Source organism: Schistocerca cancellata, chromosome 1 (genome assembly GCF_023864275.1).
Source record: "Schistocerca cancellata isolate TAMUIC-IGC-003103 chromosome 1, iqSchCanc2.1, whole genome shotgun sequence".
NCBI lineage: Eukaryota > Metazoa > Arthropoda > Insecta > Orthoptera > Acrididae > Schistocerca > Schistocerca cancellata.
This window is the reverse complement of record NC_064626.1, coordinates 672480305-672503294: the sequence shown is the minus strand read 5'-3', so window position 1 is coordinate 672503294 and position 22990 is coordinate 672480305. Positions and strand designations below refer to the sequence as shown.

Genomic DNA, 22990 nt, shown 5'->3' with positions numbered 1-22990 from the left:
AACACTGTCAGAGACCAGTTGGGGGGGGGGGGGGGGGGGGGGGTTGTTTTGGGGAAGGAGACCAGACAGCATGGTCATCGGTCTCATCGGATTAGGGAAGGACGGGGAAGGAAGTCGGCCGTGCCCTTTGAAAGGAACCATCCCGGCATTTGCCTGGAGCGATTTAGGGAAATCACGGAAAACCTAAACGTTATCTTATAAAGGGGAGTTTTCCTGCATTTATGCTGGAGAAGTGGGAGTATTGGTTTAAATTCTTGTAGCTACCATTGGTGGGCCATCGTCATAGGCTAATATTTCCACACTGCTGCAGAAGAAGGCGTGTTATTGGCTAAACTCTTTTGCATACTATTGGCGGTCCATCATAATCGGATAGAAAGGCGCTATTCCACACTTATGCTGGAGAATGGTTATTGGTTGAAATTCCTCCTACTGCTATTGGTTGGCAGTCATCATTGGCTAGATGCGAAACGGACAGAGCAAGAGAGGGGGAATGTTTACCCAAAACATTATTGTCCGTGGAGGTGACTTGCAATGCATTTTTTATGTTGCTCACACATTGTGGGTGCATATTCACTTCTTGATGGCAGACAGCCATGATGCCGGAAGCTTGTAGCCATCCTCTCTATTGAAATTACATGAATACTTGGAAATTTCAACCATTTCTCGGACCTTTCTTCTACAAGTGTTTATCTCCTAAGCCAGCACATGTACATTATTACAATCGATGTCAGAGCCACAGTTCTCATTATGTTCCGCTGCTGCCGATTTTACATTTTGTTTTAGCCATGTGTGCTATTCATGTTTCTTAATGCATTCTTTAACAGTTCTTCCAATTTTTCCTATATGTGCTTTGCCACAGCCACATGTCACTTGATAGACTCCTACATTGTGGAGGCAATCAGGTGTATCCGTTTTTTTTGTGGAAAAAATCTTTTATTTTGTTTTGACTACAGAAAGATGTCTGGATACTGTTTTTCTTTAGAATTCTGCTTATGCGCTCAGTGACCCCATAAATGAACGGTAATGTAATGGATTGAGAAGGTGGTTCCTCGTCATTCTGATTAGTGTGATTAATACGCCCTGTCAATTGAACAACTATTATAGCCATTTGCCTTCAATGTCCTCCTTAAAAAAATTCAACTCTGATTCCAAGTTGTCGTCATTGCTGACATGGAAGGCACATGAAGACAGACTGTTGAGCACTGCTTGCTTCTGGGTTGGGTGGTGGTGCGAAGTGGTATTTAAATACCTATTTGTGTTAGACGGATTTCTACACACTCTGCAACCTAGAGTTTTACCATATCTTCTGTATACCACCACATCTAGGAATGGGAGACTGCCTGACTCTCAATCTCCAAGGTAAATTTCATTCAAAAATTTATGGAATGTAAGAAGTTCTTTGCTGTGTGGCTATATAACACATGTATTGTCCACATAACGGAGCCAACAAGAAGGCTTCAAAGGAGCACTACTTAATGCATGTTGCCCAAAATGTTCCATAAAAATGTCAGCTCAACTGGCGATATGGCTGAGCCCATAGCAAGGCTGTCAGCCTGTTCATAGAATTCACCATTGTATTTAAAATAGCTCGAACAAAGACATAATTCAATTAAGTCACAAAGATCTGGAGCAACTGTGTTCCTTATGATCTCCATTGTATCTGACATTGGGATATTAGTAAATAACAATGTTACTTAGAAACTAACAAGAATGTCACATGCAGATATCTTCGCTGTGTATATAATACCAACTAGGTGTCTCTGTTTACCACATACACGACGTGCTCAAAACTGAGTTGGCGAGTTAATCCCACTGATGATAGGCCTCAAAAGAATCAGTTCTTTATGTATCTTGAGTAATCCGTACATTCTGGATGAGACACATAATCGAGCTGTTAGATTCATTGTAATAGACCTGTCCAATCTGGAGTCTGATATCAGGTTTTTTCACTTTCAGAATGATTCTGTTTGTCAGATCACTTTTTAACTTGCGATACACAGGATCCAAAACAATGGTAGCATTCTTTTCTCTTGCTCTGCCTACTTCGCATCTAGCCAATGATGACTGCCAACCAATAGCAGTAGGAGGAATTTCAACCAATAACCCTTCTCCAGCATAAGTGTGGAATAGTGCCTTTCTATCCGATGACGATGAGCCACCAATAACATGCACAGAGTTTAGCCAACAACGCCCTGTCTTCTGCAGCAGTGTGCGAATATTAGCCTATGACGATGGCCCATCAATGGTAGACACAAGAATTTTAACTAATACTCCTACTTATCCAGCACAAATGCAGGAAAACTCCCATTAATAAGAGAACATGACACTGGTCTCTGACAGTGTTCTAGCAGTATTGGACACCAGAAGATCCTGAAGAAGATCCCAGCAGAAGGGTCAAAATGTCGATTATTTTAGAGGAAATATGACTCGGCCTAACAACCCAGAAGATTTTACCTTCAGTCACAATGGTCACGAAAGCCTGCAGACTTACATAAATTACAGGCTATTTCTATACTACGTTAATTCTCACAGCCTTTGGCCTTGCAGCTCAAAACATGTTTTAAGTAAATTAGGGACTGGGAATTAGCATCAGTTTTGTAAATCTAGTGGCTACTGAGATAGGAAATTGTTATAGCAACTAGAAAATAGTTCTATAAATTGCACACAGCCTTTAATACTTTGGAGACCAGTCACTTAAAAGAATACTGGGCCAAGGAAATCGGCCATTTGTGATGTTATTTAAAGCATTACTGGCACATACGTGATTGATGTATCTACAAAAGTAATACTAAAAAAAGACAAAGCTTCAAGGGTTATTCTTCATATTTCCTTTAGACCTTTGATATGCTACAAATTTTAAATAACCACAGAAAGCATAATTATCCTCTGGAGAAAAAAGTGCCAGGTGAGTTAGTCAGCATTTTCTTTCTCTTCAGCTTCCATAACTTCTTACTCATGCAACAAACATGGCATATTTGTAGCAGAATTACAGTGAACTACGAAATCGAACAAGAACACACATGAAATTATGTCAATGCAATCATACTTGCTCACATATTCACGACAACTGCTATTACGTTCGCTAGTTTCTTTCTAAATAATTCCATAAATTGGCAATAGAAGGGAGCACCAGTCAAGGGACAGGTTGTGAGATGCTAGTACCTTGTTCTCATATGAAATGAGTCTGGTTTTTGAGCAACAGGTTGCTTCCACAGCAAGAAAATTGCAGCCCAACCTACACTTGGTTGCGATATTTTTAACACAAAAGTTGTGGCCAGAGCTATTTTCAGGCTTGGTCTCCAAAGTGTTAATCTGACTCAAATTCATGTAAGTAGGAAATGAAACTGATTGAATATTAGGAATCAAGTTGTTCGTTTATAACTGGAGCAGTCAGCAGAAGAAAGTGCTAACCCTCAGTTTAGTAAGGATTAGCCGGCTCAAGTTATCTACTGTATTTTCAAATACACTGCATGCTGGAAACAACTAGTTCCATATGTTTTGCTAGATAATTCTGTCTACTATATAAACTGTTTGTTCTTATTGTATTTATGTTATTGCCATTGAATTTAGTTGACTATATAACACGCAGTAACTTAAAATACGTATATGTTGCTTAGCACTTTCTTTTACTGACCCCTTCAATTTAGAACTTTCCTACACTTCATTCAATGGGAAGGAAATTACCAGGCCTGAAAACATACATTTGCCCATTCAATTTCAGGATTTGGTGATTGCATGTAATTTCATGATATTTACGTCTTTTGAGTTGTTCACATAGTGACACCTTAACCAGAATCAAGTCCAAATTCAGAAACAGCATTGTCAATGAAGTACGACATTTACACTTGAAAGTACATTCATCACCAACAGAAACTTACAGCCAGGATGGAACAGAACTGAAGTCCTGGATGAAGAGGGCTGTTATTTACACAAAAATCAAATTTTCCAGAATACGCAAGCTTAATAAATTTCAGGAAGCATCCAGAAATGATAAATATGAACTCCTGGATGGAGAGGGATGTTATTTATGCAAGCATCATATATTCCAAAATATACTCACTTAAAAAATTTCAGGAACCATTCAGAAATGACAAATAAAAAAACAAATAAGTGCTGGTGGTTATGTTTGAACTGGTGATCCAAAGTGAACTAGCAACTGATATTAAGCAGTATGTCACACTCGGTACTGGACAGCTGACCCATATAAAGCAGTGACACGACAACAGTTACCTGACTAAATGCTGGAGTCAGCTCAAAACAATTCTTGAACAGTGATGCTCTTGCAAAGACATACAAGCCAAGTCTCGCTCGTGACATTGCAACAACAAGACGTCGTACATCACGTAGATGTCCCACAGCTCGTGTACGCACCAAGGATAACAAGATGTAATCATTTTGCTGTCCCTGATATTTATCCACTGTAGTCACCTGAAATTATAAAAGCATTAAAATGTGTGAATATCAATTTTGTGCAGTAATAAATGCTCTTTCTAGTGATTGAATGATGAGTATAACTTATATTTTACAGTTTCTGCTCAAATACCACATCATCATCATCATCATCATCATCATTTAAGACTGATTATGCCCTTCAGCGTTCAGTCTGGAGCATAGCCCCCACAATAGTAATCAATTATTTTTGTCTTACAACACCTCTGTTGTGCATCACTACACTATTCTGAAGGTCCATACCTAGCCGAGCAATACCTGCAGACTGTACTTACATCTGACAATACACGACTAATGCATAATCCTACCAGGCATATTTTGTTGTTTGCCCAAACTCTTTGCCTCTGTATATTTCTGCTTGTGTCTGTATATGTGTGGATGGATATGTGTGTGTGTGCGAGTGTATACCCGTCCTTTTTCCCCGCTAAGGTAAGTCTTTCCGCTCCCGGGACTGGAATGACTCCTTACCCTCTCCCTTAAAACCCAGTTCCTTTCATCTTTCCCTCTCCTTCCCTCTTTCCTGAAGAGGCAACCGTTGGTTGCGAAAGCTAGAATTTTGTGTGTATGTTTGTGTGTCTATCGACGTGCCAGCGCTTTCGTTTGGTAAGTCACATCATCTTTGTTTTTAGATATATTTTTTCCCACGTGGAATGTTTCCTTCTATTATATTCAATTACATAATTAAATAACATTAGGCATGTTTTGTTACTACCAGTATCACACATCATGAACACTGTTGTATCAATTTAGCTATCCACAAATACAAGGTAACATGAAAATTATCACTAAAGGTTGAACTCATACTCCAAAACACAAACAGACAAAATACACAGAAGATGCTACAGACAATTGTGTCATGAGTTTCTCTTCAGTTTTGTGCTGAGTAGTTCCTCACAGACCAATCCATTTCTGAGTGTACACACTACTGTAGTAAACTTCTCTAAGAAGTTCTGCACTACTTGCATATATGTCAACATGTGTGAGCCCAATATCAAGGGGAGCACAGAAAGAATAAGGCTTATGAAACTAAAAATAAATTAATAAAAACAAAACAATAACCAAAATAAAGGCAAACAAGCATAACTTTGCACATCTGTGAAATCAAAATCAGATGCTGGGTAACATTCAATATAAAGGATCTATTACCCATGACCTGAACATGTCTGCTACACTGAAACCAGCTGTCTGTGACAGGCATGAATATTAGAGATCCTATCTGGCATGCTTTAGCTTACGAAAAATGATCTGCCACTATCCACAAACTTTCTCTCTGGGCAAAATTCCACATAATTACTGGTTTCAAAACTCTGGTATTCTGTGCAGAGGTGTTGGCAATTCATCACGCGTGTACTATAATTCTATAACAAATCATTTCATTGATAAATGTATGCAGTCCCATATATTGGTCATCTTAATCAAAAATGGTTTAGAATTACACTCTTCTCCTACTATTTGCAGTGTCCTTTCACTGCAACAACCTATGACAAATAGCACCTAATAAAAGATAAAGTTCTGCTGCACTTATACGTAATACAAAATCCAATTTGGATTCCATATCATCCTAAGCTTCCATGTTCAGCAACTTCAATTACATCTTCTGTGCCAAATTTTCACTTCAGTGCAATGGCTAAGTGGGGTTCTATGGAGTAGCAAGGGCTTTTACATTCCCTACCTTCATGAAGGATTTTACAAAAACAAAATGCTGAATTATATTGTTCTCTTGTCTTTTGCAGCATTTTATGAGTAATAACAACTGACAGAATAGATGGTTTCAAACCAGCAACTCACTTTGAAGATAACACTTTCACATGGTCTGATATGATAATAATAATAAACATTAAAATTGTAGAATTTATACCTTGTGAGGCCGCCCGATAAGTGGATTTGTGGCACATCGTATATTGACCACATCTCTAATTAGATGTTTCTGCCCATTGTAGGTTGTCAGAATAGAAATCTTATGTGCAGGATAACCAAGAAGCCTCATATACATAAAGACAGCTACACAGTACTCAGCTTCAGCAAGATTCTGTGAAAAAGAAATAATGTGTCTTAACAGAATCACAGAAATTTCTACTATCTTTAAAGCTAGTATCACTTATTACACAAGAAAAGAAAATGTGTAAAAGATTACACATCTGAAAACTAATGACTTTAATACCTGGTAAAAGTATGGGCTTGGTTCAGTCTCACCAACGCCATTGAAGTCTTCCACATTAATAAGCTGGAAGTCAAACCAAAATCCAGGGTTTGCCACTCTGTATTCTGGCCATGTCTCCACATGTGCAAGATTGCCAAGCTTCTTATACCGCCAGTTATATAGGTTACAAATACTGCCAAAGAAAATGAACATTAACACAGTAAGGTTTATTTCAATGAAAATCGGTGAGTCTAGAAAAACAAAAGCAGAATAACTGAAGATTTACAAAACCCTCACGAAAGTAATTTCAATGCTTAAGTTTAGTGGCAGTATGATGACCTGTCCTCACAGTTATGAAACTAACTATTTAAAGATGACTAATTCTGACATTCTGCAATTGATTGGATTCTACCGTTATGTATGCCAGCTTAAAAGTGCTCCTGTAGGAGCACAAAGAAGGTGAATACGCTCTCTTTAAAACACTCATACAGAAAAGTGGGGAACCAGCTGCCTCAATCCTCATTCTGCTGCCCTCGCCAAAAATTTTGGCATGTGAACATATTCAAGCTCTTTTAACACAGAATGTACTAAATCCTTTTACCCTGTCACACTCTGTAGTAAAGACTTCACCATTCAGCATCTCCTTCCGCACCCCCCCGCCCCCCCCTCTCTCTGCCCCTCCCCCGTCATATCATTTTTCTACGACTGGCTCTTTCTCCTGCCTGTCTCTCCCACTGATGCTGTCTTCATCCATTTCTCTTGCTCTTCCTTACCACTGTCCCCTTCTCTGTCATTTTACTGCTGCTCCATTCCACTGCTACTGTCTGTCCCATTCTTTCTCTCTCCCATTGCCACTATCTCTTTCTTTCTCACTTGCAGTCTGCTGTCTTTTTCTTCAACTACAATTTCTCTTTTCTACACATGTCCTTGGGGATGGTTTGCTTGGTGTTTTGACCTCTAAATCAGGAAACTTTAACATGAGGGTGTAGGGGATGAGGGAAAGTGGGCCAGTTTTTTCCCATTAAACTTCGCTGCTGTGGGGCATACAGATCCCCCCTACCCCAAAGCCTGTGTAAGGTCTCCATTCATTCCCTTTTTTGTCTCCACTGTCTCCTCTCTCTTTTGCTCCCACTGCTACTATCTCCATCCATCGCTTTTTCGCTTTTACTGTGACTGTCTCTCACTGACCACCATGGCCATCATCATCTCCTTTCTCTTTGGCTCTCTCTGCTATTGTCTTCATCCATCTCTCTAATCTTTCACTGCCACGTTCTCTCTCCCACCATCACTGTTTCCTCTTTCTTTTTCTCCCACTGGCATTGTCTCTTCTCTCTTCCACCGTCACTGTCTCTCTGCTAATCTCTTTCAGTACAGAAAGGGTGAATATGGTTGCACACAAAAATCTTTGATGAGAAAGGCTGAATAAGGACTGAGGCAGCTGGTTCCCCACTTTTCTATCAGAGTATTTTTAAGAGGAGCATATTCTTCTTTTTGTGCTCTGACAGGTACTTTTCAGCTGGTCTGCTTCTTTTCCTTGTTACACAAGGGTCAGCTGCTTATAAAAAAACAGGTTCTAAAGGGCAGTAAAGTTTTGACAGTTTATTTACACACTTCAACACATATAAACAACAAATAAGTATGCGTAATATAAGATTAATACAAAATTGTTCCCCATCCAACACAAGCTTACTTTACACCACTTCACGCAACTATTAGGCTACACCTACAATATACAAAAAAATTAGTTGTTTGATTGGCAAGTACAAAGAATTTCATATGACAAAATAATTTTTGTAAGGCACTTATGCCACCATGTGGCACCATCAAATTATTTCAAGTTGACACAACCTATATAGGCACGAAGTGCCCATAATACGGAGACAGTACATCATAAAATTCTAACGATGAGTAAAAACATAGTTTGGTGATGACCCCAGAATCATTGCCATGACTCTACTACATCAGTTAAGACTACATTTACTCCTCAGATTGTATATTTTGTGCATATTTTACATGCATAAGTATGGTAAATTTGAATCTCTGGATCTCGGTGACAGGTAATAATACTATAAAGGTTTCAAGGTTGCCCAAGATCATCATCTTAATAACACATGGAAAGATTTTGACGATTTTTAATGAATAGGAATTAAAGAAGTGGCCATCCCCACAATCGATGTTCTGGTAACCAAAAATCATGGTTTTTCGGGGAGGGGGTTCTAAGGAACCACTCATGAAAAAATGGTGCTTTCATAAGCTGCCTAAGGCCCACCCTAGGCCACACCTAATGTAAATGAATCAACCAGTTTGTTCAATTTGCCTGGACTGGAGAAAGTGTGTAATATTTACATTTTGACCTTGTAGTGTTGGATAGCTACAGTATGCTGTTCTTCCATTAGGAATACAAACAGTCGCTAGACCAAGGACTATCCAAAACACTTGACCCCTTAGCTCTGTGATCAATGGAACCTGAGGTACGACCCTTGAAAAATCGCATTTTTGAGGCATTTTGGGACAACACAAACACAAACACAAACACAAACACAAACACAAACACACACACACACACACACACACACACACACACACAAATTCCAGTGAACATTTTCCATGGTTTTTAAAATGTCGGGTTTTCAAGTGAAATTCCTTCGAACACAGCACAATAGCCCAGAATATTTTATTAATTGTAATTGAAACCCTCTACAGCATTTTAAGCATCATTATACTGTCAGTTTGTTTCCTGCTTTTCCAAATGTCAGTTATGTGACAAAGGGATATTGTGTGAACCAAAGGAAAGGAAGGAGTACAAGAAAGAACAGAAAGTCATTGATTCCCTTTATTTAATTTAAAAGCAGCATATTTTATCTACATTAGATGGAGGGACACACAGAAATACTGTTAAACTGGTTAAATTAGTAAACACACACAACCAATGGCTAATGGCAAAACAGGTCTAATTAAGTGTACAGGATTGGGAATGTCTCATTTCACATTCAGAAGTTTTCTAGCCAGTCCGTTTTGTAGCGACTGTTACACCCATCGATTTTAGTAGTCAGGCGTGTAAACAATGTTCCATCATTTAGCAACGCTGTTGCAATGAAGTTGTATAGTGCCTATGAAGTGACGTGTGTCAACAAGTTAATCGCGGCAACCACTGAGTTCTGACATTGGAACATCACTACAATAAAGTGCATCCAGTATATTTTCGGTATTTGCAACTGAACGTTATTTCAAGTATGGTAGCTTCAGGTACAATTATTCTGTCAGTTTCTCCAAAATGATGGTGAACTGTAACATTCCACAAGTGATTACTTCACACTTTCATTCACAGTGTGAATGTTTTAAGTGGATGCAATAAAACAAAAACATCTCTTCTCACAATCTCCTCCTCTTCTGTATGAGTCCACTGACATCCATTAGGAAAACATGCTTTCTCTTCGTTAAGAAGGTGTAGGACGTCAAACAGGCCAACTTTAAGCAGGAGAGGCACCACAAGACATTTTAATTTCCACTGTCTATACTTTTAGAAATAAATTCATAAAACTTTGTCAGGATGACCAGGAAGGATTCAGCATTCACACTCATAGCAGTGGAAGTCCAAAATCATACCAAAATTATTTTTTATATGTGAAATTTCATCTTTTTTCAATTACTACTGGCTACATTTGTTGCTATTGGTACACTTTTCATCATAGGTAAGAGAGATTCTGTGATGAATTTTGCACATCATATAAACCATACTTACAGGTATATGAAACTCTAGAATTTTCCAAATCTATTAAAAACTGTGGAAAACATTGAGGTAATTAACTATAAACTTTGAGTTTTTTCTAAACATGAAGTTTAAAATGTAGCAGCTCATTCATTTTTTCATAAATTAAATAAATTCTAGAGTTTCATGCACCTATAAGTATGGTTTGTGTGCTGTGCAAAATTCATCAAAGAATGTCTCTTACTAGTGGAAATTAAAATGTCCTGTGGTGCCTCTCCTTCTCCAAGTCAGCCTGTTTGATATCCTAACACCCCCTGCCCCCCCCCCCCCCCAAAAAAAAAATTAGGTCCTTGTAACCCCCAATTGTAAACTCTGCAGCTACCATTTTGCTGTTAAATCAGAATAGCATTTTTCTACAGACAGCTGGCATTCAGGAAAAGGTATGTGATATGGCAAGTAAAATCAATTTTGGCCCAACATACGAACACAATTTGATTTCAGTGGCTGAGAATTCTTCCGGGTTGTATGGCCATGGTCCATGGAACTCTTCAATCCCTGACATTTCGTCCAAGGCTACATTGGACATCTTCGGAGGCAAGACTCACCACAAGCACCTCTGAAGGTGTCCAACGAATCCTTGGACAAAACGTCAGGGATTAAAGAGTTCCATGGACCATGGCCATACAACCTGGAAGAATTCTCAGCAGCTGAAACATCCAGTCATGAAAGCCTTCATTGTATGACAATTTGACTTTTTCTTCTGAAATTGTGTGTGTGTGTGTGTGTGTGTGTGTGTGTGTGTGTGTCTTCATTTTATGACAATTTCAGAGAGAGAGAGAGAGAGAGAGAGAGAGAGAGAGAGAGAGAGAGAAGGTGAGTTCTGTCAATGCCATCCTATGTAAAAACACACGGAACTGTAAGCAAGACAGAAGTGTTATTGTAATGAATGCTGCAGTGGCAGGTGGGAGGTAAAAGATTCAAGGATGTCCTTGTTGAGTAGACAGATGTGCAGATTTTCACAGGAAAAACTAAGGCTGGAGAACCACTGGAATATAATTAATAATTTTCTCAGTCACAACTATATGAAAGCAAACTGTAGAGTCTGTGGAGGATACTGTGGTCTATGCACAGTGACAAAATTTTGTCCAAAGTACTGAGAGAGTTCATTTGTTTGTTCAGAAGGGAAGGTTGCCATTGTTTGCCAGCTTTAGGCCTGTCGGCGATAACAATCAAAGGTGCATGTCCTGCAATCTTCCCCAAATAATTTTACAGAAACTATTTGGCTAAAAAAGTTCATTGTTGTGTTATTTGTAGCCTTATACATCAGCTTCATGATGACATGCCAATCATTTCATTAATGGTCATACTACCTGTGGTATTTGCATTTAAGTAAAACACCGTCCAAAATTTGAAAAAGTTTGCAATGAAAAATAGAAATACGAGTCCTTATGATTTTGCATTTGATGCATATTATATAATATGCTGCTGCATATGAAATTTAGCTAATGTAGTGATTTTTTCAATATTATGAAAAAGCTGCTATTCACCATACAGCAGAGGAGTGTTGAGTCGCAAATAGGCACAAAAAAAAAAAAAAAAAAAAAAAAAAAAAAAACTGTCGGAAAGTGAGTTTTGGCCAACAAGGCATTTGTCAGACATAGACACTAACCAAACAGAAACACACACACACACACACACACACACACAAACAAATGCAACTCCCACACACATGATCCCTGTCTCTGGCTGCTAAGGCCAGACTGCAAGCAGCGGTGCATGATGGGAAAGGCAACCAGCTGGTGGGAATAAGGAGAGGGAGGGATAGGAGGGTTGGGTTGCGATGTACAAGGACGAGGTGGAGAGAGCAGAGGGCAGCTAGGTGCAGTCTGTTTCACAGGTAGCCCTGCCTTTGATAAGTGATGCTTGTGACCGGACTGGAGCAGGTGGTTGTGGGAGGACATAGAACAGGTCTTCCATTTACGTCTATTATAGGGATATGAGCCATGTGGCAAGGGTTGGGAGCAGGGGTTGTGTATGATGGATGTAGGATATTGTGTACATTAAGTGGGCAGCAGAACACCACACCTACCACCATCTTTTTACTTCTCTCCTTTTCTGCACATCCCCCCCCCCCCCCCCTCTTCCTTCCATGCCTACTGTTTAACTTCACGACTACACCTAGCTGCACAACCCTCTCTCCATCTTATCCTTGTATGCTTCCACAAGCAGTACTGTACTGTCTCCCACCCCTACCCTCCTATCCCCCAATCCCCACCTCATCCTCCTCCTTACTCCCACCACCAGGTTGCCTCTCCCATCATGCGCTGCTGCTTGCTGTCTGGCCTTCACAGCAGAGATTGTGATCAGGTGTCTGTGAATTGGATTTGTGTGTGTGTGTGTGTGTGTGTGTGTGTGTGTGTGTGTGGTCTATTTCTGCCGGAGGCCTTGTCAGCCGAAAGCTCACTTTCTGATGGTGTTTTTGTTGTACCTATCTCGGACTCAGCATCTCAACTATATGGTGAGTAGCTACTACCCTTTTCATAACACTGTTACATTCCATCCCAGATTTGTCATTGTTCGATATCGAATTTTTGTTCAGGTTTGGACAGAGGTCTCTATTGATCTGATATAGCACACTCATTTGCAATTGCACAGTCCAGTGTTAAAGCCAGAATGAAAAATCCACAACACTCCTCATAGTTATGAATGGTTTGAGATACAGAAATGATATTTTGGCAAATGACAGCACTCAAAGAGGAGAGTATTTTGCCATACGGTTATTATGCAGAACTTCATTATCTACCATCTTATTCACCTAACTACTGACTCTTTTGACCAAAGAGTGTATTTTTTAAGAGCTAGTAATAGCTGGTGAAACAAGAAATGCTGTGGGTTGTGAAACAACATAAATGAAGACATTACACATTTACTCATATACCAGTGATATTTTTTCTCAGTTCCTGACTTAATAAACCACTGTTTCAGAATTCTCTCACAACTGAGTCTAAACAACATGTCAGTGAGATAACACCATCTAAACTCCAATGTGTTTTGGCAGGAAAAGGAAATTTTAACATGTCAACAAGAGAAATGTACGTTTTACTCAAAATTCATCACTCATGATGCCTCTCTGAAAGTTACAAATGGTTAACAAGCCAGGCAAAAATAAATTGCAGCTTTTGTTGAATTTTCAGTGGAATTCCATTTAGATGCCAACCAAAGCAGATCCGCCAGCAGATATTTTTGAATGGTCACCATGCAAGTTTGGATGTGGAGGGGCTCCACTTCATGTCAAAAAATGTGAGATAGGCTTCAGTTCAGAATGGCACTTCCCTCCAGCTCTCAGCACCTGCCCACAACCCCCCACCCTCCCCCACACTCTCTATACACATACCCCACCGACTGTACATCTACCGGCCACAATTATTACAATTATTCTGTGGGCATTCTATCATATTCATCAATAGTGTAACATCATTACAGCAATGGCTATCATTTATAATTCCACAGTAATGAATAACGAGGGAAATCAATCAACTGCAAAATACTGGAATTGTTTCATAATGGAGACTAACAATTGCAACACAAAACTGAAAATATACAAGATTCACATCTTGCACAGCGGTTTCATATGAATGAGTAATAGTAGAAACATCTAAAATCATAAGTGAACTTCATTGCACTTAATTTGCAAATTTTGCCTGACCAATCACAAAAATTACAGTGTGAAGTGAAGTTTGCATTTGCAGTAAATCTGTAATACTCAGCTTTGTTGTCACTCATAAAACATAATTATTTGGACATAAAAATCAACATGCCGAACTAATCATCTCATTTAGGATATTCTGTCATTACTGCTTCCCTTTTACCTAGAAATATGTGTTATCTTCAAATACTTTGAAGCAAACACTTAATTCAAAGAATCTTTGCATTGTGTGTCTTGTTCTTTGGATAAAAGATACAATGTCTATCATTTACTCACTAATTTAGATTTTAAAGGGTAGCAATGCAAGGGGATACCTGGGTCTTGCTCGTCCCTGGCCATCTAAATCGACAGTTGGCACTCCAAGACGAACAATCCGTGTAAAAAGTGACTGCTCCATATTTGAATACTTCTGGAATGCCATGTTCTTTATTACAGGAGGCAGCTGATGATGATCACCAATCATAATCCAACGTTTCAATCTGCTATATCCATCCTGAGGATTTTGCAGCAACAATGGAATAAATGTTTCAATTTCAAGAATCTGGGCAGATTCTTCCATTAATATGTTATCATACTTGAAACCTGTAATTAAAAATATGACACAATAATCTAACTGGAAAATTTTTATCTGTGAGTTCTCCTATGATGATGACAACAAACCATCCATTATGACATGAAAACAGAAACCATGCAAAGAATAACTCTGCCCATCAGAAATTTACTTTATGGAAATACAATAGATAAACAATTAATAAATGTCTTTCCTTTATAACTAATATTAGGAGCTATAGTTGTCTTGGCTGTAAATGAACCTGCAATCATATTCTGCTTGCAAGGCAACTCTTTCCAATACAACATAATTTTATGCACTTTTCCCCAATAACTGCTTTCTGTTCAGTATATCTACTATGTATGTCAGTAAATGAGCACAGAACAAAGTACATTGTTTTTAAGAACATCTCTGACAGATGTCTTAAAAGAGAGAAACACAACCACACATATTAAAATATACATTTCTGGCAAAAGTTTTTATAATTTTGCAACATTCTAAACATCCATAGTGTTGCAATATATAACCTGTATTTTTTATGCGTGTATAGTCATAAATTACACACATTTTTCCCTCCCCTCATTTGACCAGTAATCTGTAAGTGAAAACTGGACATCAATAACATGTTAAATGCCAAAATTAAAAAAAAAAGTTGTGTTAGACAAAAAAGTGTCATCACCAACAATCTAAAAAGTGGGCTAAAAGTCACATCCATTGATAGTGATAGCGTATTGGCTTGAGAGATGGCATGAGAGAGATGTGCTGACTTGCTGATGAGCTCAAGTGCCACCAGTTTTTTTATAGTTCATTGTGAGTGGTGTTTATGACAACAACAATGCTGAGTTATACCCTTTTTCCTCTGTTCATTGTGCTTACATTTGTTGTTTTCAGTTGCATTTTTTAACAGACTACTGTAAGGACAATGAAATTAAACAGTGGTACGAACAACAAGAGGAAAAATGGAGAATAATTCCAGGGTGAAAAGAAACATCATAGAAGTGAAGGTAAACCTTATGCAAACCATAAAATAAGTCCATATGGCTAAAAAAAAGGAGCCTGAAGAACAGTTATGTACAAATGTCTATTTCTAACATTCAATGCTATTACCTAAAACTTGATTATTTTATGGAATTTTTGCCAATGAAAGAGTTATGAATTCCTTTTTAATCTGCATGATGAGAGAATCTATGTCCTCCTTTTCTTCTTGTTAGGTTGCAGTGTGTTTGTGTCCCACTTAAACAAACAAGAGACCTTTTCCACAAGATCTACACCCTCACTGTGAATAAAAATTCCTTTCTGGTGGATCTCATTGTTATTCCTCCCATAAAAATGAAGTGTCATAGTATGACGACTTAAAGGATGGCAGTTGGGAAGGCAAAGTTTCTTGTTTGTTGCCAGATGGAAAGGGTGATAATGTACTGGGTTGTAGGAATACTGTTATGCACTTTTCTTTCCTGTAAGGCATCATGGGCAGTATGACGATGTAAAGAACAACAGATGGGAAGCTACACTTTGTTATTTGTTGCCACATGTAAAGGGTGATATTGTACAGGTCTACTGGAACACTTATAGGCACGTTTTCTCAATAACCAAAACAGAATCGAATCTGTTGAGTCAGACAAAAAAAAGTGAAGCAGTGTTCACAGAACAGGCACATAGCATGTTCTATGTTTTTCTACATTAAATACTATTTTTTATTCATCAGGGGAAAAGATATTTTAAAAAAATCAATAGTAATATAAATCTTATTTCAGACAATAAATTAAAAATTTGATTCTGGTTTTTCTTTCACAACATTTTTGGATAAAACAAAAAAACAAAAATTAACTGACTCAGGTCAGGTTTATGGCACTTAGCCACTATCGATGCTCAGTCTTCAAATCTGACCACGTAAGTTCTGCACTGTTCACATCTATAAACATATGTTGAAACAATCGATGTTGTCTAGTTGGCTGAATGAATTGATCTGCTCCATTTATGAAAGTGTGATAGGTGTTAAAGGAACACTTATGCAAGTTGACTGATTATTAATACAGATATAATATTTCCAGTAAAGTGCTACCGCTACATAACATCCTATCATAACAACAAAATATCGCCACCTCTCTTGCATTTTATTGAAATTAATTCCACATTCATCAACATGCATGGAATTTAAGAATTGGAATAGAAACAGATGTGGCAGCTGTTTATGAAACTAGGTATAAACACATACATATAGTCACAGAGAGTGCATGTTACCTAAGTCTACTTCACACTATACTCATAGCCACCAATATTAGGTATTTGACATCCACTATTGGTTGAAAGTCTTCTCCGGTTTCTCCAGTCATTACACTTTTTAACTATATACATCCTTGTTCCTCCAGCATATTTTTGTAATGTCATCTGTCCACCTTAAATTAGATGGTCTTATTGGGCTTTTCATATCCCTTGAAATACATGACTGAATTTCCTTGGCCCATCTACCATCCATTTCCACTTCACTTTCTTCAGTCATAATAATGTATGTATCCCTGTTTCTCTCCCAGCAGTTCGCAACATTAATCTCTCTAATGCTCACTAAATGAGCCTTAGTTTTGGAACAGTTTTCACATTAAAAGCCATTGCTTCATGAATGCAGGTTAATACTGGTTAATACACATTAATTACAAATTTCCATTAGAGACTCATCACAGGAACTAACATACTGAGTCTATGACATAATTTTAGTTGAAATATTTTCTTTATGATGTGTCTAACAACATTAATTTAGTTTTATTACTGATTTTCAAGCTAGCTCGATAACTTCCCGAATTAGTTGTTGAATTTTACACGTGTTAGAAATAAGCAGAACAATGTCAACGCCAACATGGAGGTGGCTCATATATGTTCTATTAAACCACAACACTTTTTTAGTTTTTCAATTTAAGGATGTGAAGACATCCTCTAGGATTATGGAGGATAAATTTTGTGATGCAGAATATTCTAACTTAACTCCTCATTCAACTTTGAATTTCTCATTATCTGGATGAAATTTGATAGAAGCTCTGACATAATCAAACAATGGAAATCCAAGATAGAATGAAAACAATATGAAAAGGATAGAATGTTATTCATCACACAGAGGATGCATTGAGTCACAAAGGAAAAAAACTGCGAAATATTTGAACTTACAGCCAATAAGTCCTTCCTCCAAAGTAGAAAACCTGCATACATTTACACATGCAAAATTCACACAAGTATGGCTACTGTTCCGGTCTCTGGGATTCCAGTTTTTTGTCCGAAAGGTTAAATGTTTTGCAGTGTTTTTTTAACCTTTAACACTGTGTATATATGATTCAATATACTAAAACAGGTTTAATCAATGACTTGTTTCTTATGAGCTGTTAGTACATATTTTGTTGAAACCGAGTAAAAAGCTTCATCAAATTCCTGTCTAAGAATTCTAGATGTAGTATAATTCATAATCATTATCACACTGCATGATTTCCGAAAGCTTGACAATTATGAGATGGAAACCTGCAACAACTGAATTATTACAATTACTTTTATTGTAGTCTATTGCCACACTTTTTCCACAATAACAACTAGCTACAGAACATTTTCAAATCAACAGTGATTGACAGGGAAGAGGGGGATGTCAGAGAAAAGAGTCTAGTTACAGCGACAGGGGTACAGATGGGTATTGGACACAAGTAGTAGAGATTTGAGCCAAAGAGTGTTGTGGGATCACAGGATGTATTGTAAGAATAGTTTCTATCTACGGAATTCACAGAAACTGGTATTGGCAAGAAAAGGTTGAGGGAGGAAGGGTTCCAGATGGCATAAGCTGTGAAGAAGACACTGGAGTGTGCTCAGCAGCATATTCTGCCACTTGGTGATGAACTCGGTGCTGGTTACAGTTTGACGTGGCCACTCGTTTGGTGGAAAGCTGGTTGGTGATCACGTCATAAAAGACTATGCAATATGTAGAACAGAGTTGGTATGACAAGTCAGTCATAAAAAGACAATGCAGAAGTTAGTGAGTTGGTACAATATGAATGCTTTCACTGGTGGCTCTTCCTTTGATGAGACAGGATATACCTGTGACTAGATTGGAAGAGGATGTGCTGTGTGAGTGCGTAGGAGAGGCAAAGCATGGGAAAGTAGGTATGGTGTGAGTGAGTACCTGGATTTTTCATGTATAATGTAGGCAGTAGAATAGCACTTTGAGAGAGGTGGAAGATGTGTTCCTCATTTCACAGTACAATTATAGGTAGTCGAAGTTCTACTGGAGAATGTGGTTAATTTATTGCAGTCCAGGTGATATCAGCTGACTAGATGGTGTTCCTCTGCAGACAGTTCATGGTGGTGTCATTAGGGAATTATTGACATGTATGTATCATTCCAGAACAGGGCAAGGCGGTGTATGAGGGCTGTCTAAAAAGTATCCGACCTTTGGCCAGAAAAAATATTTTGAATACCTGACGGGGTTGGGACCCTAATCCCCTTCAAAGTAGGCCCCTTGTGCATGCACACACATAGCCCACCAATCCTTCCACTGCTGGAAACATCTCTGGAAGTCTTCTTTCGGAATGGTGTTCAGCTCTGTCATCGTGTCCCACATTATCTCTTCTCTACTCTCAAAACGGAGTCCTTTCAGTGGCGACTTCAATTTTGGAAACAGCCAGAAGTCACAAGGAGCCATGTATGGAGAGTAGGGAGGTTGGCAAAGAGCTGTAATTCCATGTTTGGCCAAGAAATTTTGGATCAAGTGGGACAAATGTGCAGGGGTATTGTCGTGATGCAGTTGCCAGTTTTTCACAGTACACATGTCTGGGCTTTTGCACCAAACTGTCGCCAGAGTACATCTTGATGGTACTCCTTTGTCACTGTTTGTCCTTCCGCTCCATATTCGTGATGCACAATTCCATGGACATGAAAGAAGACATCAGCATCACCTTGATTTTGCTTTGCACCTGCTGCACTTTCTTCGGCCTTGGAGACTTGGGATGCTTCCATTGCAACGACTGTCTTTTTGTTTCTGGGTTGTACCCATACACCCATGACTCATCTCCAGTTATGACAGTGTTCACAAACCCAGGATCAATGTTGGTGGTATCCAAAAGGTCCTGTGCAACGTCAAAACAGAGGTCTTTTTGTTCCGGCGACAACAACTTGGGCACAAATTTCATAGGCACTCGGTGCATGTTCAAATCATCACACAAAATTGCATATGCAGAACCTCTACTCACTCCAACCTCTGGGGCAATCTCCCGCACAGTCAAACGACGATCTGCCATCACCAAATTTTGCACCCTCTCAACAACAGCTGCACTTTGAGCAGCTTGGGGCTTGCCAGAACGCTGGTCACTCTCCGTTGATGTGTGGTCATTTTTGAATCGGTTGAACCACTCCTTAATTTGTGTTACACCCATCGCATCTTCTCCAAACACCTGCTGAATTTTACGAATTGTTTCGCTTTGAGAATCACCAAGCTTTTGACAAAATTTGATGCAGTATCTTTACAACAAACACCCTTTGTGCCTATGTTGAAGACCACTGACATTTATTTTAATATTTAATCTCTATTCAGAGTATGTCTTATAATTACATTGACATACACGAACAATACGAGACTGGAATAGAAGGGAGAACCGATAGAGGTACTGAAGGTACCCTCCGCCACACACCGTCAGGTGGCTTGCGGAGTATGGATGTAGATGTAGATGTAGATGTAGACATACACACACCTTTTATACATTACCGAGTCTGTAACGACAGTACAAGGAAAAGAGGACATGAGAATGAAGTGTATTCTTTCTCTGTGCACCCAGTTTTTGTATGATAGCACACATGTGTCTTCTCATGGTGGGAGTGGAATACTCGTAAACAAGAATATAACTATTTTGTTGTACTGAATGAACTTTGCACGTTTTTTGTCTGAGGCACAGACTACGGCATCTTGCTCTCTTCACAGTATCACAAAACGCATCTTAGTTAGATGCCATTTGATCTCAATAGTCATTTCACCCTGCCAGTGCTACTTTACAACACTACGATCGTGCACTCAATTTCCGTACTAAGTCACGGCTAGCCTCATTCCACTTCAGTAAGAGACAACAAGTGACCACAGTGCCCCCATTCTCAAACCCATCACACTTGTTGAAATACAGCGGGAAGGAAGGAAACTGGTATATTGCTGACATAACAGTAGTGTCTTCATTTCTAGTGCATGCAACCATCAACTTTAGGCTTTTGCTCCGTTTCTGACCTATAGTAACCACACTCAAGTTCAAATCCGAAAGCAGGTTTGTCAATGAAGTAAATATCTAGAACTGAAAGCACATTTATTATGAACACCAACAAATAGCCATAACAGAACTGAACTCCTGGATGGAGAGTTATCCTATTTACACTAACATCAGATATTCCAGAACAGTGATATTTATGCATACATTGAATATTCCAGAATATACAAAAAATTCCAAACATAAGATACTTCAAGAACTAACCAGTAATGATAAATATTAGGTAAGAAACAACTGATGATGGCCGAGTTTGAATTGACGACTTGCAACACACCAGCTAGTGATGCTAACCACTAAGCTACATTTCATGCACCACAGCTCATGGTATTGCTCCCTCTCCTGGTGAGACAGTGACCCATGTTTCAGAAGTTGTCACTGGAGCTGACGACAGTACCCTGGCTACAGATCTTGTCAATGAAGCAATGTTACCACTTACTCATCACTATAATGAGCAATGCAGGTAGTTCCTCCCATTGAAGCTTCGCAATTATGTTCAGTTTCCTTGAACCGCCCATCGTCGGTTTGCACCTCTGGATTGTAGAAGGGTTTCTTATGGATGATATAGATGGTATCTCTGTGCTTTGTTTTCTTGACAAAGGGTTGTAGTCCTTAACTTCATATGTGGTGTCTGACAACCGATACAGCCCAATTTAGAGTTCTAGTAACTTTTCCAACAGTCCCACTTCCCGCTCATGTGTAAAAATCCATATCAAATCCACTGAACTGCATTTCACTGATGGAAACTTGGCATTATAGTGCTCTTAATCTTCTCCTGGGTGGTCATGATACATATGCTAATGAGCTACCTTGCTTCTTCATTCATGGTGATGAGTCGTTTCACGAAGTCATGCTGAGTATTGTCCGACTGAAACAAGAACAGAGTATACATTGTCATTTCAGTATCACACCTTTCTTTCGGCTCCACAGTCGTGAAATCTGTAATGTCTACCTTCACTGCATTATACGTGAATTTCATGACTGGCAATATTATATCCTTATATCACAATTCCTCTGTCTGACATCAATGTACATCAAGATCAAATCTACCAACATCTTATTAAACTGTTCTACGATGCCATTTGTCTGTGTGGGTGGTAGGCAGTTGCTATCCATTGGCTAAATCTATAACATGAAATTATCTGAAACTAGTCTTATCTGGAAAACTTCTACACAATCGGAGATCGTCAGACAGGGTGCTCCATACTTCAGGATGACTTCCAGAACGAACTTTGCATTTCTGCAGTTTCGACAGTGTGCAACATTTTGGTGGCAGCGGGTGAGGTAGTCAGAGCAGACTATTATCCATTGATTCACATTTGTCAATTTTGGGAATCTCCCCAAGAAGTCAATTCCATTTCAGTGGAATAGCCCTGCTGCAGGCAGGAATCCTTGGAGGTAACTGCAGCATGTGCTTCTGTTGTTGGCATTCCTTACAGTGACTCACAAAATGTCTAATAGATCATTAGAAACCTGACCAGTGATGCCTGCATCTGATTTAGTCTTCACAAAGCCAATGTGACCAAATGTTGGAGCCAGTATCGCTGACCGCAGATGAGGTGGGTTGATGACAACCATTTACACTGCATCGGACCACAGTTCCTCTTGTACAATATTCTATTTATTAATTAGACGCCTCATTTGGTCGGCTCCTCATTCTTTAAGGTTTCTATGGTTTCTTCCTTCTGTTCAAGTAGCAATGTCATCCAGTGCAGCAGTAACTGAGATTTAATCTATGTTACTGTGTTCTGCTGAAGGACTCTTTGAAAGGCAGTTGGTGTCCTCATGTTTACATCTGCCTTTCTATACCACTGAGATGTCATATTCCTCAAGCCTCAGTGTGCAACCCACCAACAGACCCGACAAATCCTTCAGACTAGATAGCCAGCAGAGAGAATGGTGGTCCATCATAATGGTAAATGGTTTGCCAAACAAATACCTCTGTAAAGACAACAAAATGCCTTTCTCACACCTTGTTCCAGGAAAATTAGGCATCTCCCTGTGATAGTTCATTCAAGGGACATTCTTTGACGCAGAAGATCTTTATGAATCATGAGTAATATGATAACACTCAGAGAAAAATTCTCACATCATGAATGTGCAGAGCAGTTGGATAATCTGTGACTGCTTTTATTTTCTCTGGATCAGGGGGCAGCAAAGAGGAATT

General features: G+C 38.9%; 1 protein-coding gene across 3 annotated transcripts in view; it reads right to left on the bottom strand.

The window, feature by feature from the left end:
• The window catches only part of LOC126183932 (RNA helicase aquarius), a 336087-nt gene that overhangs the window by 16464 nt on the left and 296633 nt on the right, over window positions 1-22990 (bottom strand). For all 3 annotated transcript variants that reach the window (XM_049926283.1, XM_049926297.1, XM_049926289.1), the window contains 4 exons: window positions 14319-14586; window positions 6611-6782; window positions 6308-6478; window positions 4231-4428 (listed from right to left, as the gene is read on the bottom strand). In XM_049926283.1, the coding sequence (XP_049782240.1) occupies window positions 4231-4428; window positions 6308-6478; window positions 6611-6782; window positions 14319-14586 (809 nt within the window). The remainder of the gene's footprint in view (window positions 1-4230; window positions 4429-6307; window positions 6479-6610; window positions 6783-14318; window positions 14587-22990) is intronic.